Source organism: Parasteatoda tepidariorum, chromosome 9, assembly GCF_982258835.1.
Source record: "Parasteatoda tepidariorum strain Cologne lab strain chromosome 9, Ptep-v5.0, whole genome shotgun sequence".
In the NCBI taxonomy this organism is placed as follows: Eukaryota; Metazoa; Arthropoda; class Arachnida; order Araneae; family Theridiidae; genus Parasteatoda; species Parasteatoda tepidariorum.
Window position 1 is genome coordinate 33,810,677 of NC_141763.1, and position 22,155 is coordinate 33,832,831.

Below are 22,155 nucleotides of genomic sequence, written 5' to 3' on the forward strand. Positions count from 1 at the left end.
CTGCGTAGGGACCGAGGGTGTGCGGTATTGGTCCTCGTTAAACTGTTCTACCGTAAAGTGATCGACTTCGCGTGCAGGCCGTCGGGCTACCGAAGCGGGGGTGCCATCCCGTCTGCAGAGGATCAAAATTGTGATGGCATGTCTTCGGATCATCCTCAGGGATGTTTCCCAGACCGTCACCAATAGCCCATTGTGCAGCTCTAGTGCGACGTAAATGAACAACAACAGCAACAATTTCATTTGTGGACGAGTGGAGTTGCGGGAATCACATGCAGTGAGGATGGCCCTTTCAGCTTGTTTTATTTCAGAGAGGGCAAAGTAATGGCTCCTGAACCTTGTAATTGTGAACCCAATCCAGAAGACAATGGAACTCCTGGATCAGTACCCCCAGAAGTATTCATTTGTTATGGGAGCATGGAGGACTTTGTGACTCCGACTGATTTAACGCTCACCAGTCACCATTTAATACGCGGGTATTATTCGACCGGCTGGATTCGAACTCCCGTTCTCTCGAATACGAGTCCAACGCCCTACCAACCAGGCTATTCATACAATATGACAACCATAGTCTTATAAAATATAAGGAAATATGACAACCATAGTCTTACACGAAATCAATTACAAGTTAACACGGTAATTTAAAAACTTATTTTAAAAAAGCTCACAATGTTTCCACCCTTTTCAAGTGCTCTACATGATATGATCAAGAGCTCTATGGATTTAAAATATCTTGTCAATATAATTTTTCTTTCATATTCTATATTAATTTATAAACTTATATGGGCATCTTTGGAAAATATGACGCTTATAGTTTACTGTAAAACCAAACACAAAAACAGCGTTTTAAGAAATATAAAAAAATCACGAATCGTTATTCCTACTGTATTTTGCCTAACTTCTGTAGAAAAAGTTTTTAAATTTTTTATATTAATTTATGGACATATATGGACATTTTAAGAAGATATGATGCCCATAGCTTTGTATTAAATTAATTAAAACTGAGCACAGTGTATCAAAAAACTACAAAAAAAAATTTTAAAAAGTTCCCAATTTCTCTATATGATCTGGACTTAGTGTATCTCGAGAAAAATGATAATGCTATTAAAATGATCCATATTAATTCATACTCATTTATGGGCTTCTTTGAAAAATAGGACGCCGATAATTTTTTAGTTTAACATGAAACCCATAACAAGTAAGCCCCCAAGTTCAATAAATTATTTTTAAAAAAATTGAAAAGTTATTCTCCTTTTCCAGATGTTCTATATCTATAAGAACAGGACTCCAGTGCCTCTTGGCCAAATGAAACATTTCTTTTAAAATTCTGGATGTTAATTTATAGAAAGAAATTTTCGAAAGATATGACGAGTGTAGTTTTCTATAAAATCAATGACAAGCCAACCCTGTGATAAGACCCGTATAATGTACACGAACTTGCGAAAGCCGTATACGGATAATTTAACACCAAAGTGGAAAATTTTTTACTATTACTTAGAAAAAACTCTCTCTTCAAAGAAAACTTGTATTTTTTGAATTCAAGAGGGGAAAAAAAGATTCATTTTTACACTTTTTCCCATAGAGTAATAAATAGGAGGAGACGGCATGCCCGTAAACTCGTGAAGCCTTAACCGCAACCGCGGCGCCATATTGGTACAACCAAAACAAAGCGAACTTCGTTGAACTAGAGCTGTACGTTGAACTAGAGCTGTACGTGTTTAAACATTCTTCAAACTGAGTAATAGATTTTATTTTAGCAATTAGTCTATTGTTGAAAATGATATTAAATCAAATAGAAATTTAAATAATACAGTCTGAAAAGATCAATTTTTAAAATATAGCTGCATGCTTTATATATTAATAAACAGGTTATAATTATTAATTCGTATGTTTAAAAAAATTGAAAAGAAACAGTTTCTTTTTTTTTACTAAGTGATACATTAAGAAATCAAAACAGTTTTATTTTCTGACTTTAAAAAAGTAAGCTAAAACTTTTTATAAGAGAACTTTTTAAAATTATTTGTCTAAAAATGAAATCATTTTCTTTCTTCATTTATTTGGAAAAAAAATGGGACATGATACTCTTTATAATTATACGTAATTTTAATTTCACTTTCTATTAATCTTACTATAAAAACATGGAAGACCATTAAATATCTATTTCAGTTTTTTATTAAAGTCAAAAGTCAGATGAAATTTTAGTTTTTACTGATTATAAATATTTACAGATTATAATTTAATAATACAGTATATATATATATATATATGTGTGTGTGTGTGTGTGTCTGTTTAATAAATATAGTAATTGAATGTATGTAAAAACCAAAAGATTAATAAACTTGTTCCTTTTATATTACTGCATTTATATTTTACAATGCTTGAGTTAAAAATTGTGAAACATTATGTACTTAACACTAAAGGAGATTCAAACATATATTAGTGATAATGCGCTATTTAAGCTTAACATAAAATGCATATAACAAAATTAAAATAACTTTTTGGATTTATTTCTATTTTTAAGCTTATACGACACTTTTAATAAATAAAAATATTTACACAGTAAAACTTAAAGCTTATGAGTACTAAATGAAAAAACCCAATTTCCCCCGGGGTTTTTTAATAAAACCCAGGTGGGTTGGGTTTTTTCAAACCCTGCTAAAAAGCAGCAAGTAATTATATATTTTCAAAGTGTTAACATTTAAATCTAGTACTTTCCAGGATTTCTATGTGCCTTAAAAAGGCTTTAGTATTCATTTTATCTTTTAAAGTTCCTTAAAAGCCTTAAAATTTGTTTCATCTGAGCCTCCACCTTCCTCTATTAACGTTTCAATTGCTGTGTCAAAGCTATAATTTATTATAGAGCATTCATTATAGATAATAATGCCTGGGCATTTATTATAGAGCATTTATTTGCTCACCACTTCATGTATTTTGTGAATGAGATAGAGCATTTCATGAGTGGAGTTTAAACCTCAATTGGAAAATAAATATTCCTATATATTAAATACTCTGGGTATTTACCTTTAAAAATAAATACACAGTTATTTTACGTTGCTATTTGTAAATTACAGTTTTGTACACTTCATATGATCAAGTGCTTTGCAAAAAAAAAAGAAATCAGACTTCTCTGCTTAGTAATAAAAAGTATGTTATGGACTAGTTTTATTACCCAAGTGTTTACTCAAATGGCTTAATGCTGATTATTGCTATTCTTTAAGCACAAACCAATATTTTCCCCTTTAAATATTCTAACTTTAAAGAAAAGTGCGTTTCATATTATTTTGTTTATATTCAAAATAGTGTGGTTTTAATGTGATATTCTTTGAATAAATTTTTAATTGGAAGGCTGCCCCCTTAAATAACAATATATTACTTTTAATGCCTAGATAAAATATAAAGGAACCTAAGTTCCCGAAAACTGCTGTGAAGTTCTTTTTTTAATTCAGTTGTAAAATAGAGCTATCTTAAAACGTTATTTTTTGGGAAGAAGAAAAGAAACTAATGTTGAAAAATTGAATGAAAAAAGGTGTTATGTATTAACAACAAAACTATTTCAATCTCGTTTTCGAAATTTTCCAATCATAAGAGAAAAGATCAAAAACAACCTAACTCTTCCTCTTGAAACCTGAGCGTCTCCGCGAAGTTTCTGGTTATACCAACATGGCCGCCGCTACTTGACAGTTACTTCACTCGCTCCAATAGGGAAGGGGAGGAATGCCCACTCCTTCTTATTTATAACTCTATGCTTTTTCCACCCAATGCGAATGCGATTTAAAAATGTATTCACACGATTTCGAATCGCACATCACAATTCCTATTTTCAATGTTTTTTTCTTTTTTTTTAAATCAAATATCGCGTTTTGTGTTCACGCGATTTAAAAGCTGCTATGATTCGTGTTCAGATGACTTTACACATTGTGCATCGGAATTCGTATTCGCGTAATTTTAAAATCAAACATATGGTTCCGTATTCATGCGATTTTGAAATCAAACATTGAGATTCGTATTAACGCGATTTCAAAGTTCAATGTCGCCATTCGTATTCGCGTGATTCAAAAGTCTCACATTGAGATTCATATTCTCGCAATTTAAATAAATAAAAATCTCGCATCAATATTTTTATCAAAACGCTGTTTAACATGCTGAGGATAAATGCTTCCTATATACTCTTTTTTCAGTTGTTTAAAAAGTGTTTTTGCACATAACATTATTAATTTCTATTTTCAGCATTCTTAGTTTTTTTTTTTTTTTTTTTTTTTTAAACCAAACTCATTGCTATCAATAAAGAGTTCTATAAAATTAAAAATTTAAAAAAAAATCCGTGATTTTCAAACAAATTCTGTCAACATGTGGTGGCAACAAAAAGGTTGAAACTAGTTACAAAAGTTCCACGAAACCAAATTTCTCCCACCACTTGATCCAGGAGTTCCCTAGTCTTCTGGATTGGGTTCAAAATTACAAGGCTATGGAGTTGAACATTGGTAGTCGTAAACCCAAAAATTGGGTCGGCTGTTCAACGACGGTTATAAAATATACCAAAAGTCAAATTTGTTCTGAATATATGGCGCATCTTGTGCAAAGTAATAATGTTTTTGAAATTTCCTATGTTAATTGATGGACAAAAATGGGAATTTTCGGAAAATCTGACTCCCTAGTTTTCTGTGAAGTCAATTACAAGTGAACTCGGTGTTTAAAAAAAGTCATAGAAATTTTTCAAAATGTACACTCTAGCATCGTCCACTCTATTCAAGAGCTACAAGTGTTCTGGTAATTACATATTTCCGGAAACTATAATGAATTTTTTAAATTTTGCTTTCTATATTAGACACATTTGGATATTTTCTAAAAAAGAACGCCCAAAATTTTATACATTAATTGAAATTAATTTTATACATTTGTGAAATTTTTAAAACATTAAAAATTTCACAAATTGCTCACTTTATCCAAATATCTTTTGCATTTTGCGTATTTCGAATAATAATTTTTTTTTTAAAAATTTCATTATTAATTTATGGACTTATATGGGTATTTTCAAAACATATGATAAGGAAAAGCCATCTCAGCTCCTTTCAAAAAATTATAAAAAGTTCTCACATCGCCCACTGCTGTCCTTGGTTTTGCGTATCTGGAGCAAAATGATAATGATCTTAGTACTTTCTATATTAATTTATAGACATATATGAGATTTTTTCTGGAAACATGACTGCCATATATTTATGGGGTACCTATTTCATTTTCATCGCATGTTTCAAAAAATACTAAAAAAATTCACAAACCATCCACTCAATACAAGTGCTAAAGGTGTTCAGGGTATAGAGTATCTCAAGGAAACTAATAATGTTTATATAATTACTATAATTATTTATAAATACATACGGGTATTTTCGAAAAGTATGACGCTTCTAGTTTTGCGCGAAGCCAATTATGAATGAACTCGTGCTTCAAAATAAAAATAAAAATGAAAAATTTACAAAATGTCTACTTTACCCTAGAGTTATATACGCGTTTTGCATTTTGCGTATCTTGGGCAAAATAATATTTTTTTAAAAAAGTTTACGATGTTAATTTATCGGCATATATGGGTATTTACAGAAAATATGACATTTACATTTTTATATGAAACCAATTGCAAATGATCTCCGTTTTTAAAAAGAATTTAAAAAAAAAAAAATAACAAAGATGAAGCACATAGTTTTATATGAAATCAAAGGAACAATTTGTTTTAAAAAATTATAAGAAATTCACAAAATGTCCATTCTACCTTAGTGCTATGTGTTTTCGAAATTTTGTGTACATTGGGTAAAATAATAATGCATTTAACATTTTATTTATTAATTTATAGACATATATTTGTATTTTCGGAAAATATGAAACCAAAAGCTTTAGATGAAAATAATTACAACTGTCTCCGTGCTTCAAAAAGTTATAAAAAAATTCATAAAAATTCCCGTTTATAGAGCTATATATGAATTAGAAATATTATCTCTTTGCAAAATAGGAATTTTTTTTAAAACTTTATTTATTAAACTATCGCTATGCATGGGTATGAAAATATGACGCCCGTAATTTTGCATGAAATCAATTAATCGTGAACCCCATGATTGAATAAAAGTCACTAATTGTCCACCTAAACCAAGCTCTATATATAAGTAGACTTCGCTACTCTTCAGCAAAATAAATAAATAAGTAAATAAAAAAGTATTTCTAAAAATTTTTCTACATAAATTTAAGGACATATATGGGTATATACGGAAAATATGATACCTATAGTTTTATGTGAGAAACATCACAAATGAACTGGTGTTTCAAAAAAATATTAAATATTCACAAAATGTTCACTCTACCGAAAAACTATACATGTTTTGCATTTTGAGTATCTTGAGCAAAATAGTAATTTTTTCAAAATTTCTATATTAATTTATAGCCCTGTAAGGATATATGAAAAAAAATATGATGCACATATTTTTATGTGAACTACGCGTTTCAAAATTTATAAAAAATTCACAAAAAGTCCACTCTGCCCAAGTGCTATGTATAGGTTCTAGATTTTGCGTATTTTGAGAAATGAAAGAATTTTTTAAAAAAATTTTGTATGTTAATCTAAAGACACAAAGGGAAGTTTTCGGAAAAATGCGACGCTCATAGTTTTATATGAAACCAACTACAACTGTAACCCCTGTTTCAAAAAAATTATAAGAACTTCACAAATTGTCCACTACATTCAAGTGTTCTAGATCTTGCGCTTCTTGTGCAAAATAGCAATGTAATTAAAATAATTTTCTAAATTAATTTATAATCATATTTAAAAAATATGAAGCAAACATTTTTACGTGAAAACAATTACCAGTAAACCGTGTTTCAAAATATTATCTCTCACTGCTGTGGTTTTCTAAATATGGGTACTTTCGAATAACATCCGTTCGAATAATATCTGAATCCGTTGAAAGAAAATAAAAAATGGTATGTTTATTCAGAGAATGTACACTTATGAGTCTGATTTCGCAACTTAAAATATCGTCTGCACTAATTAATTAACATATTTGAGGCCTCCCTCTCGAGCCATTAACAATGAGTCCTAGAACGCGAAGATCCGATTATTAGATCAAAAGTTATTCCGGATGGTACGTTTTCTTCTTCTTTTTTTGCGCACTGTACAACCATCTTCTTAGTATCTCCTTTGCGTTTCTGTCATATCATTGAGCTCAACATATTTACATCTTACAACATCTTTTGTACATTTTACAACTTTTAACTTCGTAAATTGCCTTTAAACACTTGGAAATGAATTTTAATGGTACCAATTGGAATAAACAGATATTAGTATTCAGTTAATTTTCAATGAAAACTTTTAAAGTTTGAAATTATGCTTACAATATTTTTAGAAAAATTATTGATCCATCTATTCTAACTCAAAACATAAGTTTTCTACAAATATGCATCTGGTGTACTATTAACAGAACAAGTATAAAAATACACTCTGATTGGTATGAAACCTGATGAGTTGAACATATATTAGATTTCCATTTGAAATTCATTTTTCTTTTTTTCAGTTCAAAGTACTTAATTGGGCAGAAAGAGTCTCAGTTGGGCTATGGTGTCTTTTTATGATGGAAGAAATTACATGCAATAATATTTTGAAAACTAATAAAAGATGCAATGACTTTTTGCTGCAAAAGGCTAGCAGCTTTCCTCGTTTTCCATGCGGCGGTCGTGCTACCTAGCCCTGGAGCTAATATGATAGCGTTTTTCTATTTTTGCATCCATTATTCGGAGGACACTAGGTTTCGATTTAAAAATCTTAAAAGTGAGGAATATAGATGAGTTCTTAGAAAGATGTGGTCTAATAATAAAGAATAAAAATTTGTTCTAATACTAGGACGTTAGGTCAGTAGGGTTAATTTAAATGAATAAAAATGAAAAGAAAAACCAGAGAGCGATGGCTATTTAGGTTTTTCACCGACTTCTTTAAAAATTTGCGACCCTTATCTTGAAAACGGACCAAGACTTCCGTGGCTATTTGTTCTACTTATAAAAGTTGTTTTTAAAGTTTTTACTATTGTTGTTGTAGTCGGCCATTAAGGTAGAGGGGGTGCGGTTGTTCTTGTTATCCAGTGGCGCCATCTATGGCTAAGAATTTGATTTCTGTCACAGCCATACGTCACAACCGTTTATAGGCGGACCCATTAATTCATCCACAGATCGTAATTTTCATCTAAGCTAGAGAACGACTAATCTCCAATTCATTACCCCGAGAATTATAATTTGTTATGGGAACATGGAGGACTTTGTGACTCTACAGATTTTACTTGCAGCAGTCACCATTTACTACACGGGGAGTCTTCTGCCGGCTGGTTTCGAACTCCCATTCTCACAAGCGTCAGTTCAGCTTCCGCCAACCAGGCTATCCCGAAGCCAAGATTTTTACTAAATAAATGAAAAAACCCTTACCATCTGGTTAACCGCGGATGGTTTTTGTGATTTTCTTTTCCTTGCAACACAATTGAAGATTAGTTTCATAAAAAGATTCTCCGCGATGGTTAGTTTGTCCCAATGCTTGATCCACAGTCTTCTGGGTTAGGTTCAAAATTATAAGGGGACGGAGTTGAACATTGAGTGTCGTAAGCTCAGAATTGGATCGGATCTTCAACACCAGTTATAAAATAAAATAAATGTAAAAAACGTGATAAAAGTCGAAGAATGGGGATGTGACACTCAAAACTTAATTTGTCATTATTATAAAATAAAATGATTGGTGGCCCTTATACTATTTGTTAAAAATCTTGAAAATAAGGATTTTCTAGTTTTTTCTCTATATAAATTTAAAATTGGCGGCCCTTATCTGGAACTCCGAGAATTACGATCCCCCCACCGTCAACTGCATCAAACTGTGAAACATAATTTAATGAGTTTTCAGCAAATTGACGCAAATCCTAATGGGAAAAATACGCCTTTTAACGATTCCTAAATGGGAAACTCAATCGTAAGCCAGAAAAATAAAATCAATTCTGGACATTGAATAAAAAAAGCTTAAGTTAAAAAGAATTTTTTTCTCTTTCTGGAGCGGAAAAGAGGAAAAACTTCTTTTAAGCCGATTTGAATGAAAAATCACTGCCGTCAGATCTAAAAATAGCATCACAAAGAACTTGAAATATCTTTAAATGTCGGAGCATTAAACACAAAACAACAATTTTTAACTCTATTGCAAATACAACTTTTTTTTTATCTTCTCTCCTTTTACAGTTTTATAAAAAAAATTTCTCCTTGTGGTTCTTTCATTAAAATGGGATAATCTTTCCAGCATTGCTCAGGTAAGATGTGTTGTCATAGAAACAACCAAAAGATGGCGCTACTTCAAACCAAAAGCGGAACAAAATCTTCGCAATGGCGAAAGACGCCAGAAGTCGTTGAACGAGCAAGAAAAACCGGCGAAATTGCAATGGAGTAACTCCAAATGATGTAGGCGGATAATTTTTCGCTTGTGTTTGTGAAAATATACCTCGCTCGCTTATGGCGCTGTCAAATAAAAAGGAACGGGACATATTGTTACATTTCGATGGTTCAGTTAAAGGTAAGAATCATGTATATAATTACAATAGGACGATATTTGTTTTGTTTTCCCACGTTTTCCGACTGTTGTTCCGCTTTTAATATTCCGCATATTATGACGGCGATAACCGTTGTCTGGCGAAAACAGTAGCACAGTAGGTTAAACGCCGTCAGCTATTCCAAGTCAACAGACTTTATCATTACTTTCTCTTTATAAATTGAATTCCTTAAAGGGTATTTATTTTGATGATGACGTTTAGAAAGTTTTAGCGAACGATCGATTAATTTAACTCTAAATCTGCTCTGATAGAACAACTGGATATTATAGTAGTTCATTAATTGAAATATTTATTATTTCTTTTCGACGTTAGCTTAATAGTTCTTTAAATCTTAATTTAATTTAAAGGTAATTTATGCTGAACACTTTTTGATCAAAAATGTATTAATTAATATTTTATTTTAAAAAAATATATATTTAGAATAATTGTTTACTTTTTATTATTGGTGTATTATTATATGATCTATTAACAATTGCTCGTTGGACATTTGTATGAAATACTATGACATTATTTTATCTTATTTTGTTTGTACTGTCTTTAGACTTAAAATATTTAAAAAATATGGATTATTTTGCGTTAATTCTGTTTTTATTATGTCTTAATTAATTTTGCCTTATACATTTAAGAAATTCGCCTTTGGGGACATAACAACTCGTAATATTAATTATTTTTATATCTCATCTATATTAGCAATTAAATTTATTCAAAATGAAATATTTATATTTATCATTTTCTAATTTAAAATCAGGAATTTCAAATAGCTAATAATATGCAGTATGCTTTATTTAGTCATTTGTTAAAATATCTTTATTTAGATTAGCACACATTTATTTTTCAAATTGTATAAAATAAAGATTGAAGTAAAAGATTTTAACTTATTCTTTTCCTGCCTTAAAAATATTTTTCTAAATTTTAATAATTTTTTTTAAATTATTGATTTTATTCACGTTGTGAATACTTTTCTTATTATTTACTTTGTCAACTACACATAGATGGAAAATAGATTTTATAAGTTAGTTTTTTGTGTTTATCTTTTTTTTTTAGCATTTAGAAAACATTGTATTATTAGAGCATTGTTAATTTGTATTTTTTTTCAATTCATCATTTGTAAGAGCTCATTTTATCAGTAGCTAAAAAATAATTTTAATTTTTACATTATTTATGCTGCATTTTAACTATTGAGTATATATTTTTCGAACTAAGTTTCAATTTTCAACTAGTTACATGATCTGATTCTCGTAATTCGAACAATTATTTTTATTCTCATTACATATGCAGAAATCTGCTGATTTCGCTTATTTCACTGCTTTTTTTTAAAATTCCATTTGCCGTGATATTGATTGAGCCTTTTATCATTATTTAAATCGGTCTATTCGAATCGTAACCGTGGCAACATTTTAAAATTTTAATTATTTCATAAACGATTAATACGGATTCCATTTGCTCAAAGACTCCATTTTAACTATTAAATATATATTTTTTTTATCTATATTTCAATTTTCAGCTAGATATGATACTCGTAATTTGAACAATTATTTTTATTCTCTTTACATATTTGTGCACAGAATTTTTTTGAATTCCATTTGCAGTGATATTGATTGAGTCTTTCTATTGTTTCGTAAACAATTATAACTGGTTCTTTGGTTTTTTTCTAACCTTCAATAGAATTATTTATAACAGATCTTGAAAGAATTATTATTTTCAATTGTATTTGAGCTTTTAAAGTAAATGAATAAAAATTATCTTCATAACTTATCTATCATTTTGATATTAAATTAGGTTTCACCATCCATATTTCTTTTTTTTTTTTTACCATGCGGTATTAAATTGGTGGTATAGCATATCGCTAGTGTTACATGCATAATTCCCGTTTTATTATTTTTTAAATATAAACAAACAAAAACTATTTGAATCGTAATCATAGAAATATTTTCAAATTTTAACCATTCATTGTTCAACCGGTGATTCTTATTTAAAAAAGAGTTTTCTAATACGTAGATATTGCAACTTATATTTAAAATTTAAAAAAAAAAACTGCATTTCGAGAAAGCCATTGTGTGCAAATTTATCCTATTAATTATTCGTTTGTTGTAAATTACTTTGCAAACATCAAAAGTAAGTTTCTTTTTTATCTATTGTTATAAAAATAACTAGTACTAGAAATTTTTTTTTTAAAAAAACACAACCCTTAACTTTTTTGTTTAAAAAAAATGTCTTTTCTATTTAAAAATTTTGAGAAATTATGTTACCAATCTAGGTAAAGTCCCCTAAGATTATTTCTCTTATTTTCAGGAAACTTAATTTCGATACATTTTTAACAAAAATGTTCTACATTTTGAAACTTATGAATATTTTATTAAAGAAAAAATCACAGAACGAAAAAAAAAATTTACTTAAAAATTAATGACTTGAACAGTACGATTTTTCTAATAATAAATAAAAGTTAATTGAAAAAAAATATATCTGATTATTTCTCTTCTAAATATTTCTTCTTCCATTGATTAATTTATAGAAACAAACTGCTTTCCTATTTTACTATTTATAAAAATGTAAAATTTATTTTAAGTAGAGCGTGGTAAATGATGTCTTTAAAATTCTCTTTTTTACTACCAATTTTCTTTGACTTCAAAGGACAACGCATTTGCACCTCTTGGGATGTTTTAGGTGGTAGCTTTAATTAAAATGTGCCATATGCAAATCACCTGTCGGATCTTGGAAAGCTTTATTTCGAAGTGAAAAAGCTTAGCTTTCGTTTTATATTATCATTCAGCTGTATTTATTTTCTTTTCTCCTTTATTTACCCTATTTTTCTCAGGTGTTTTATACAAAAATAAAAAAAGCATTCTGAGATTATTTTTAAAGAAATAATAATAATAATAAAAAAAAGATTTAAAAAAATATGTAATTAGAATTAGAATTAATATGTAATAATTGTAAAAATTAAAAAAATATGTAATAAAATTATTCTCCTAACTTCAATTCAAATTTAACATTTCTATGTATATATTATTTATAGTTTTATTTTATTTATTCACTTTTTTTAATTGCTATCTCCGAAAATAAACAGTAAAGTAATATGAAATAATATTAATTAAGCACTTTTTGGAACACCAGTATGCCTAAAATTTGATTAATCGTCTTGTAACATTGACTTTCATCTGAAGCAAAATAAATAAAATTAATAAATAAATAAATTCATAAATTAAAATTTTTCTTCATAGAATGTTTTCCTCTGTATTTCTTAGTGAACTTCGCCTACACCGAAGTTGCATTCATAACTTTAAAGTTATGGAGTTGACTTTCTGCAACACATAACCTTACACGTATCGGCTGTCCATAGTTATTAAATAATTTATAATTATTGAAAATATAATTTATAATTATTTTAGTGATATGAAAAAGGCTATATGAAAAATAAAGTTGTATCACCAGATTGTTAAATAATTCGATTTTAGGTCAATTTTCTCATAGTAATTAAAGCTTAAGTTTATTTTCCATATTATCTCCATACTTATAGATACAGGGTGACATCTCTCTATAAGTATACACAAATCAACAGTGCAAAACAGGCTTATTAAATGAATAAAGAATCATATAAGGTGTGAATCATATAAGGTACGGAGCCGTTAAATGGTGTTCATTTGATATGATGTAATGCGTGTCTCAGGTCTTTGGAGAAAAAAAAAATTAGTTATCTCCTGTAATAGTTTATAAATGTTTAACATTTATGGAAATAAAGTAATCTGTAGTGAGTTTTTTTGTTTTAATTGTGTGTTACTTATAGATTACAAGCCTCTGTGGCGGTACCAGATAGCTTTTGCGCCAAATAGCTTTCCTATTTGATTTATTTATACTTTTTGTATGTCTGTTTTGTCATTTAATTTTGGCTACGTTATTTTGTTGCACTTGTACAGTACAGTAGTAGTAGACTTTCAGGCGCTATAATTGAGTGAGCTATTTTATTTTATAATCCACATTACCTAATTCTGAATTTACGACTATCAATGTTCAACTCCGCAGCCTTGTAATTTTTGACCCAACTCAGAAGACAAGAGAACTTCTGAATCAAGTCCTGGGAACAGGACTCTAGTGCAGGACTCGCATTTGTGTAACATGGACGGGGAAAACACGAAAACCTCCCACGGTTAGCCTGACGGCAAAGGGATTCTAACCCATGATCCACCACTGTGAATATTTTACGTCCTAACTGTGTTGGCGGAAGCTGGCAGCTGAATTCCTGGGAGCCACCGCTGAGATTCGACCCTGGGTATCCTAATTGAGAGGCAAACTTTATCTTCTGAGTGAGCGATTGAGGTTTGCTTTTTCACATCTTTTTTTAGATATTTTCTTTCTATGTTTTTTTCTTTTTTATGATTTTGTACACATCTGCCCCTGAAAACTCATTCTAGATTATGTTTTTTGTCCTTCTCCTTCATAAATGCAATTTTACAATTTTTTTTACTCTTTTTATTGTATGTGAAAAAAAAAAGAACAAATAATTCTCACATGTTATTGAATGACTGAGCATTGAGTGTTATGACAATAAATCATCAAACTCTCGAAGCACCTAGTGTTTAACTCATGATGATGGGAGGCCTGCCTTCCCAACCGAATATAAAAACATCATTCTTTCGCGGTGGACATATACATTCGAGTGTTTACTGTCTAAATAGGAAAAGTTCCTTTCATTTTTTTTCAAGTAGTAATAAATGTCTTTGGATTTGCTTGAGAAAGATCTACTATTCTTTCTCTGTTTGTTAAGTGAAAAAAAAAATTCTTTTTGAAATGGTAAAGGTGAAACGGTGATGTGTGAAGCTTGTGATGATGTATTTCATTTTTAATGCTGGTGTTTCCTAATATTGAAATATAAGACAACTCTGTCGAAATGATCTTCCAAATACTTTGCAAATTTTAAACAAATCATTTTTGCCCAAATAAATAAATAAATAAATAAATGAAACTTCTAGGGAAAATTAGAAAACGATTTCGATGATAATAAATAAGTAAATAAATGAAACTTCTAGGAAAAATTAGAAAACGATTTCGAATAATAATAAATAAGTAAATAAATGAAACTTCTAGGGAAAATTGAAAACGATTTCGAACAATAATAAATAAGTAAATAAATGAAACTTCTAGCGAAAATTAGAAAACGATTTCGAATAATAATAAATAAGTAAATAAATGAAACTTCTAGGGAAAATTAGAAAACGATTTCGAATGATAATAAATAAGTAAATAAATGAAACTTCTAGGGAAAATTAGAAAACGATTTCGAATAATAATAATAAAGTAAATAAATGAAACTTCTAGCGAAAATTAGAAAACGATTTCGAATAATAGTACAATAAAATAAATGCAATTTTTATACTATGAGTATAGAAACGAATATTAGTAAAAGTAAAACATGCGAAGCTGAAATAGAGCTCATTGAAATAAAAATGGCACAGCTTAACTGTGCCATGTGATTTCCCTACTGTGCCATGTGATACTACTACCTACTGTGATTCTCCTTCTGCATTAGTTTAAGAAAAGTGATGTAATGTTTATGGAAATATGAAACAAAAAATTTAATGCAGTAGGACGGGCATATAACGGAAAACTCGGGAAACAGACTAAATAAGCATAATTCGAACATTTTAAAAATTACTCAAATATTTCTAACAATGACACCGAAACATATTTAACAATAATTATGTACCAAAATACTTTTATTAATTTTAAACCATTAATAGTGTAATATCAAAAGATGGTGTGAGGAGGTGGAAAAAGACCTTAAGACTCTATAAGTTCGAAACTGGAAGCAAAGAGCTAGAGACAGGCGACTTTGGAGGAAAATTGTTAGTCGAGGCTATGGTCCAACATGGACTGTAATGCCAGGAAGTTAGTTAGTTAATAGTGTAACATACTATCTTTTAAAATTTTATATTTATTATTTTTGATATTACTCCATGCTGCTTCCAAGCTTATTTCCCTCTTTAATTCTAAATCCGGAAAAAAAGTGAAAAAATTGCTCGTTAACAAAGTACATTCTAATACATTTTTTTTAACATTATGCCTAACAACATTTTCCATTTCGCTCGTTATATCCGGAACCTTGTTAAATGCGGACTCGTTATAAGCGGGTTCTACTATAGTAAAAAAAAATAAAAATATTATGCTCGGACAAGAGTATCCCATCTATCCCAACTCATATATTTTTTTCAATTTTTTTAAGAGGTGGGGAATCTTACTAAGATAAGGTGTTCCATCAAAGTAATTAAAATTTCTATTACTTTATATAATTACTTTATATAATATTACTTTACTTTACTTTATATATATTACTTTATATAATTATTAATTACTTTATATAATTTTCTGTAGTAATTATTTAAATGTTGAATCGATGTTCGATTCGATGTTTTGCAATATATCAGGGCGTCATTTATTTTTCAAGCATTAGTTTACATCGTGATGGAGCTATATTGCAGCACGACTTATAGACAGCTTGCTCTACCTTCTTTAAAATAATTACGTGGGGAAAATGCCCTTGGTCAAAATTAATTCAATATCTTGATATTCGATGTTGTCTGATATTTATTTTAGATGCCTGCAAAGAGTTAGCTTCTTGACGAACTAATTTATCCGCTCGATTTCCCCCCCCCCCAAATATTAATAGTCTTAATACAAATATAACTACACTTTTTATCGGACCCTTCACAAATTTGTTTATCTTCATTATTGTTTTGCTAATCGAACCCTTCCCAGGAGGGGGGGGGGAGAAAGACAGATGTAAACGAACTAAGTTTTGTCTTCGGCAGACATAGAGTAATAAATAGGGTAATAACTCTATGTCGGCAGACGCTTCTTCCTTTATTCGTCCGAAATTAATATTCTGCGTTCAGCAGTATAGGCTAAATACCAAATATTTGCATGTTGCAGCTCTAATTTATAGCAGCAATTGCTGTTTTATCTTTTAAAATTTAATTTTTTTTTATTATAATCTTACAGTGTTGAGCATAATCTTGAATCTCTTTACAATTTAAAAACTCCTTGAAAAAGTTTTTTGCAATAACAGGACCCTATTTGCACAAATTCACAAAAGCAGGACCCTGGTTGAAAGAATGTGATTTAACGTTTATTTTATATTCACAAATTACGAGTAATTTTTTCACAATTTTACAAAAACGGTCCTTTCACAAAATGTCTGGACAGACCCCTGCTCTACTTAAAAAAAAAGATAAATAAATAAATGCATTGTTGATTTTATTCAACCACATAAACCACATTATACGTTGCCCGAGAGGTGACATAATGGCGTAAAGCAATCTTCTCACCTTGTGGCTGAACTTGACCTTGATGACGAACAAATTTCCAAATAATTGGCAAATGAGAACAGATTTTTTTCTTTCTTCCTGGCGTGAGTAATATTTTTTTCTGAAATTGGAAACCGTGTTATTTTTTGTATTCTAAGTAGCTTTGACTTTTTTTTCTTTATTTAATAACAAAATTTATGTTTACTAGCTCTCATAGGATACAAGATAGACAAATGTGTGTTACTGGTTTACTTAAATCATCGACTGATTGAGATATTATATGTACTTATTTCCTATTTTTCCGCGAATTTAATCTCTGCTTCTTCACTATTCCGTGTAATTATTCTCTATTTTTTTTTAAAACTTATTTTTCTAAACAAAATTTTAACGGATTGAAAATATTTGTTTTGTGTATAGCTAAAAATAAATAGCTATCTTAAATTAAGCAAGCGGTGGATTTTATTTTATAACCGTCGTTGAACAGATCACCCAATTATAAGTTTAAGGCTATCAGTGTCTAACTCCGTAGCCTAGTGAGTTTGAACCTAACCCAGAAGACAAGGGAACTCCTGCATCAAGCATTGGGACAAACTTTTTGATGAACTAACCGTCACTTGCGTTACATGAAGAGGAAAAACCGCTAAAACTTCCCATGGTTCGCCCGACGGCTACGGGATTATAATCCATGCTCCACCTACTAATGAGGATATTTTGCTTCAGCTGTGTGGTCGGTGCGTATCCAAGAGCCAACGCTGGGATTCGTACTTGGGCCAAGTCTTTGGGGGGCGAAAGCTCTATCCCCTGAGCCACCGCGACGTCATGTGGTTGATTTGTGCAATTTATTTGCTAATGCAAACTTTCAGAATATTGAGATTCAGTATATGTACTGAGATTCATAAAAAATATGCTGAGATTCATTAAAACACTGTGATTCATTATAAAATTTCTGTCTTATCAAAATTGTAAGCTTTTTATATGGGCAACATTTATGCCCTTAAGAAAATTGGCTTGCTTTTTCGGCCAAGCACCATTATATTTCAACCTGTTACCTCAAAATTTCTAAATTCCTTTTCGTGGTGAAAACATAAACATTTAACAATAACACAATAACTGCAGGAAGAATTTTTTTTGCACATATTTAAAAATAATAATAAATTGAAATAAAATTGAAAAATAATAAAAACATCTAATTTTACCTACATGTTGTCTTAATAAGTAATTAAAATTACATAAGTGTGACATATTAATTTTTCACTGACTGTTAGCAAATAAGTTAATGCAGTTATTTATTTTTTTTTTTTTTGCAGTTTGAGCAAAGGAAATAAAGTTTTAATTTTGGCTATGTTAGATATCGGTGAGATTTGTACCAAACAAATTTTGTTTTGTTACTGAATGATGCCAGTGGTTTAGCTGGAAAATGTTGAGTAGTTGTTTCACTAAATGTTATATGTAAATGTATTCAAAAGAATGGTAGTTAATAACTAATAATTATAAAAATTCCAACTTATAATTTCAAACTTTAGTCATGGAGGGAGCGGATGGGGAAGAAGGGCGTAAGGATTTTTTTAAAATTTATAAATAAATGTCTTTTTATCGAGCACATTGTTGGGTGCTAATTTGATAATTCTGCTAATTTAAAACTGTTTCAAATTATTAAATCAGTACTCAACAATTAATGTGAAACTGATCCGAATCAAGATTCTATTTACTTTAGTATAATCGAGCTCATAGTTGGGTTGTTGGGTACTTATTTGATAATTCGAATAATTTGAAACTATTTTGAATTATAAAATCAGTACTCAGCAAACAATTTAAAACTAATTCGAATCAAGATTCTAATCATATGAATCTTATCGAATGCGTTGTTGGGCACTGATTTGATAATTCCAATAATCTGAAACTGATTCGAATTACCAAATCGGTAACCAACAATCAATTAGAAACTAATTCGAATCAAGATTCTAACTACTGGAATAAGTTGATTCAAATAACTTGTTTCAAATAAGCAGATTCAATGCATGAATCGAATTACAGTTTGAGTTTTGTCACTTTTCATTTTATTATTATTACGTTATTGTTTTGATATAAACGGTTTTAAATGGCAATGAATTCTGGTATCTTTAATTTGAAATTATTTTTGTTTTCAATAAATGCTACTTCATTTAAAATGAAACATTTCTAAAATTCAACCTTTTCTACACTGTAAAAAATTCCGTATCAAATTACTGTATAAAGTACAGGCTCTCTTGAGTAAAATCCATTTTTACCTTAAAATGTTAGATTCGATTTTTATAGCAATATTAGTTTAGTGGTTCAGTGACTTAATAGTAAATATTACTGTAAAAATTACGGTACATCATGTTATTGTAGTAATTTTACGGTAAAAAGTACTGTCACTCTGATTGCCAGTTTTTTACTGTAAATTGATCCGGAATATTTTACAGTGCGATTTCCTACTCTTACCGTATTTTTTAGGCCTTCCGGGAATAATGCCTAGTACTTTTTGTTATTAATATTGATGTAGTGGTCGAATCAACTCGTTCGAATAAGTTGATTCGAAACACTTAAGTGAACTGATTCTGTCGGAGTATATGATTTGCTTTGCCCAACTCTACTCTAGGATACTCAACTGATTTTTCGAACAAATTCTGATTTATTCTGAATAGTCTGTAATGAAACAGTTTTTATTTTTAATAACGACTATCATCTATTGCAGTGTTTCCCAAACTTATAACTTTTGTCTACCCTTTCTAAATTTTTACTAAAGCTGTGAGCCACTAATTAAAAAATGAATGTATTTTTTACTATAAAAAAATTGCACAAAAGTTAAAAATCAAAACTGGCTGTTGTCACCACTATTTACTAACTGTTAATTCTGCAAAAAATAGCAATAGAAAAATACATAATCGTAAATTTTCATGACTAGCTTCGTTTTTAAATAAAATTGTTTGAAATTTTCGTTTGTTGCAAGATATTTCGCATAAGAATGCGTAGCCCCGTTTAACTGTTCCCGTACCCCTGGGGGTACGCGTACCACACTTTGGGAAACAGTGATCTATTGGAAGTCGTTTTATTTGGCAACACTTAAAATATAAATTAAATAGCTCCTATAATTCCCCTCTCTCTTGCATTTATCTTTAAATCATTAAATCGCAACAAATATTAGGAATGATACTTCTATCTGCAATGCAGGAGTAACAAGTTAGGATAATAGTGCGTGTTTCAGTATATTTTGAGTTTGCTACAAATGGAACATTAAGTACTTGTCATTAAAACTAAGGTGGAAGTTGAAGAGGGCGGGTGAAACTTCTTCCTCAAACGTGAGTGTTCGCTTCCTCGTTGTTTTGTGCGGGAAGTTGTAAAATTTGTCCTTCGCTTGAGTCTCACTTGCAAGACAAAAGAAGAAAAAAAAACACTTCACTTAAATTCTTACGCTTTTCTGATGTTTTGACAATGAGAAATTACTTAAAAAGTGTTCAAAATTCCTCAGAATACTTAAGTTGTTTATCAACTTTGAGTTATTTAAGTAACCAACAAACAGTTACTTGTTTATTTAAATCTGATGTATTACATCAGATTCAATGATCTGATGCATTAAATGTGATGTATTACTGTGTGCAATCGTTTGAAATTTAAAACTAATTTGGCATGTAGAATGTATAATATTTTATTTCATTGCCGATGTACTTTTTTTATTTATTACCAAAGTACTTTTAGTGTGTTTGCTTCTTAAGCACCTTTGTTTGGAAGGTGAAAATATAACTTGGAAAAAGTTTGAAACGAAATTTTTTTTCTACGACAAAAGTTTAATTTTTTTTAAATATAAATTATTGATCCAAGCAAGCAGCTAAATGTGTCTATAAAAGTTGTTAATTTTATCTATAAGTTTGTCCAAAAGTCAGAAATAACAGGCACTCAAAATTGTTGTAAAACGCATCTTGACAGTTTTTCTTTTTTCGTATGCCTGTTTACGCATTAGAGGTGCGATTGTTCCTGTTTTTCAGTGGCGCCATCTATGGCCAGGAATTCGACTTCTACCACGCCATTCACACAACCTCAACCCGTTTACAGGGTGGGTCACGTTCACACACAAAGGATAAAGGACATCCATGCCTTGCCCGGGATTCGAACCCAGGACCTTTTTGACGCAAGGACAGTTCCCTGCCCCTACACAGGACGGTCGGCTTTCTTGATAGTCTTACAGCGAAATAATGACTTTCTTGTCCATCAAACTCGATTAGAATAGATGCTCATCTTGGAGACGAGGTTTCTAAACCTCGTTAGGTTTTACAAATATCCAGAGTCAATACAGCAATCCTGCCCATATAGCAGAGACTTACGTGACAAGTTTGCAGCGCTGTAATTTATTTTATTGCAAAGTACTCTGGCAATAAAATAAAATATTATGCATTCTACATGCCAAATTAGTTTTAAATTTCAAACGATTGCACACAGTAATACATCACATTTAATACATCAGATCATTGAATCTGATGTAATACATCAGATTAAAATAAACGAGTAACTGTTTGTTGGTTACTTAAATTACTCTAAGTTGATAAACTACTTAAGTATGTCCAACACCTTTGGTCTTAATGCAGAGCTGCAACATGTTACTTAAGTCTCTGCTATGGGCAGAAACTCACATGGTATTGGCCCTGGAATTTTGTAAAACCTGCATTGTTGGTTTTGAATTGTTAGACAATACTTGGAGACAATGTTTCCAAACATCGTTAGGTTTTACTAAAATCCAGGGCCAATACCATACTACAGGTGAGTTTCTACCCATAGCAGAGACTTAAGTGACATGTTTGCAGCTCTGCAGATTTGTAATTTGCAGTTTTGTAAATTTATTTGTAGTTTTGTTAACATGTTAAGAAAATATTCACGTTTATTAGAAAGCCTAAGTATTAAAATTATAGTGTGTATTTGTCCAAATTATTTCTAAGTGATTTCTTTCCAAATTATTAATAAATTTTTTCCATCCAAATTATTTAAATGAGCCCAAATTTTCATTTGGATTAGGTACCTATTACTCTGAGCAAAGAACTTTCTTATTTACACTTGCCACTGTGACTTTGGCAGCCATCTATAAACTTAATATTTTTCCTTAACCAGTTCTTAATATATATTTTTGAAATCCCTGTCAAAAGAGACAGTATAATTAAAATATAAACGTTTAAGCGGCAAACGAAATAAAGCGTTATCAAGTTCTGACAAATTATTAACAAGGAAGGCGAAATTAAAAAACACTG

At 30.0% G+C, this 22,155-nt stretch overlaps 1 protein-coding gene across 3 annotated transcripts in view; it reads left to right on the top strand.

The window, feature by feature from the left end:
- Window positions 1-9,332: 9,332 nt before the first annotated feature.
- The window catches only part of LOC107448763 (SLIT-ROBO Rho GTPase-activating protein 1), a 231,283-nt gene continuing 218,460 nt past the window's right edge, over window positions 9,333-22,155 (top strand). For 2 of the 3 annotated variants that reach the window (XM_087151252.1, XM_087151255.1), the window contains exon 1: window positions 9,333-9,565. In XM_087151252.1, coding sequence (XP_087007378.1) covers window positions 9,505-9,565 — 61 coding nt within the window. In that variant the 5' untranslated portion in view covers window positions 9,333-9,504. The remainder of the gene's footprint in view (window positions 9,566-22,155) is intronic. The other variant, XM_087151257.1, reaches the window with a different exon arrangement.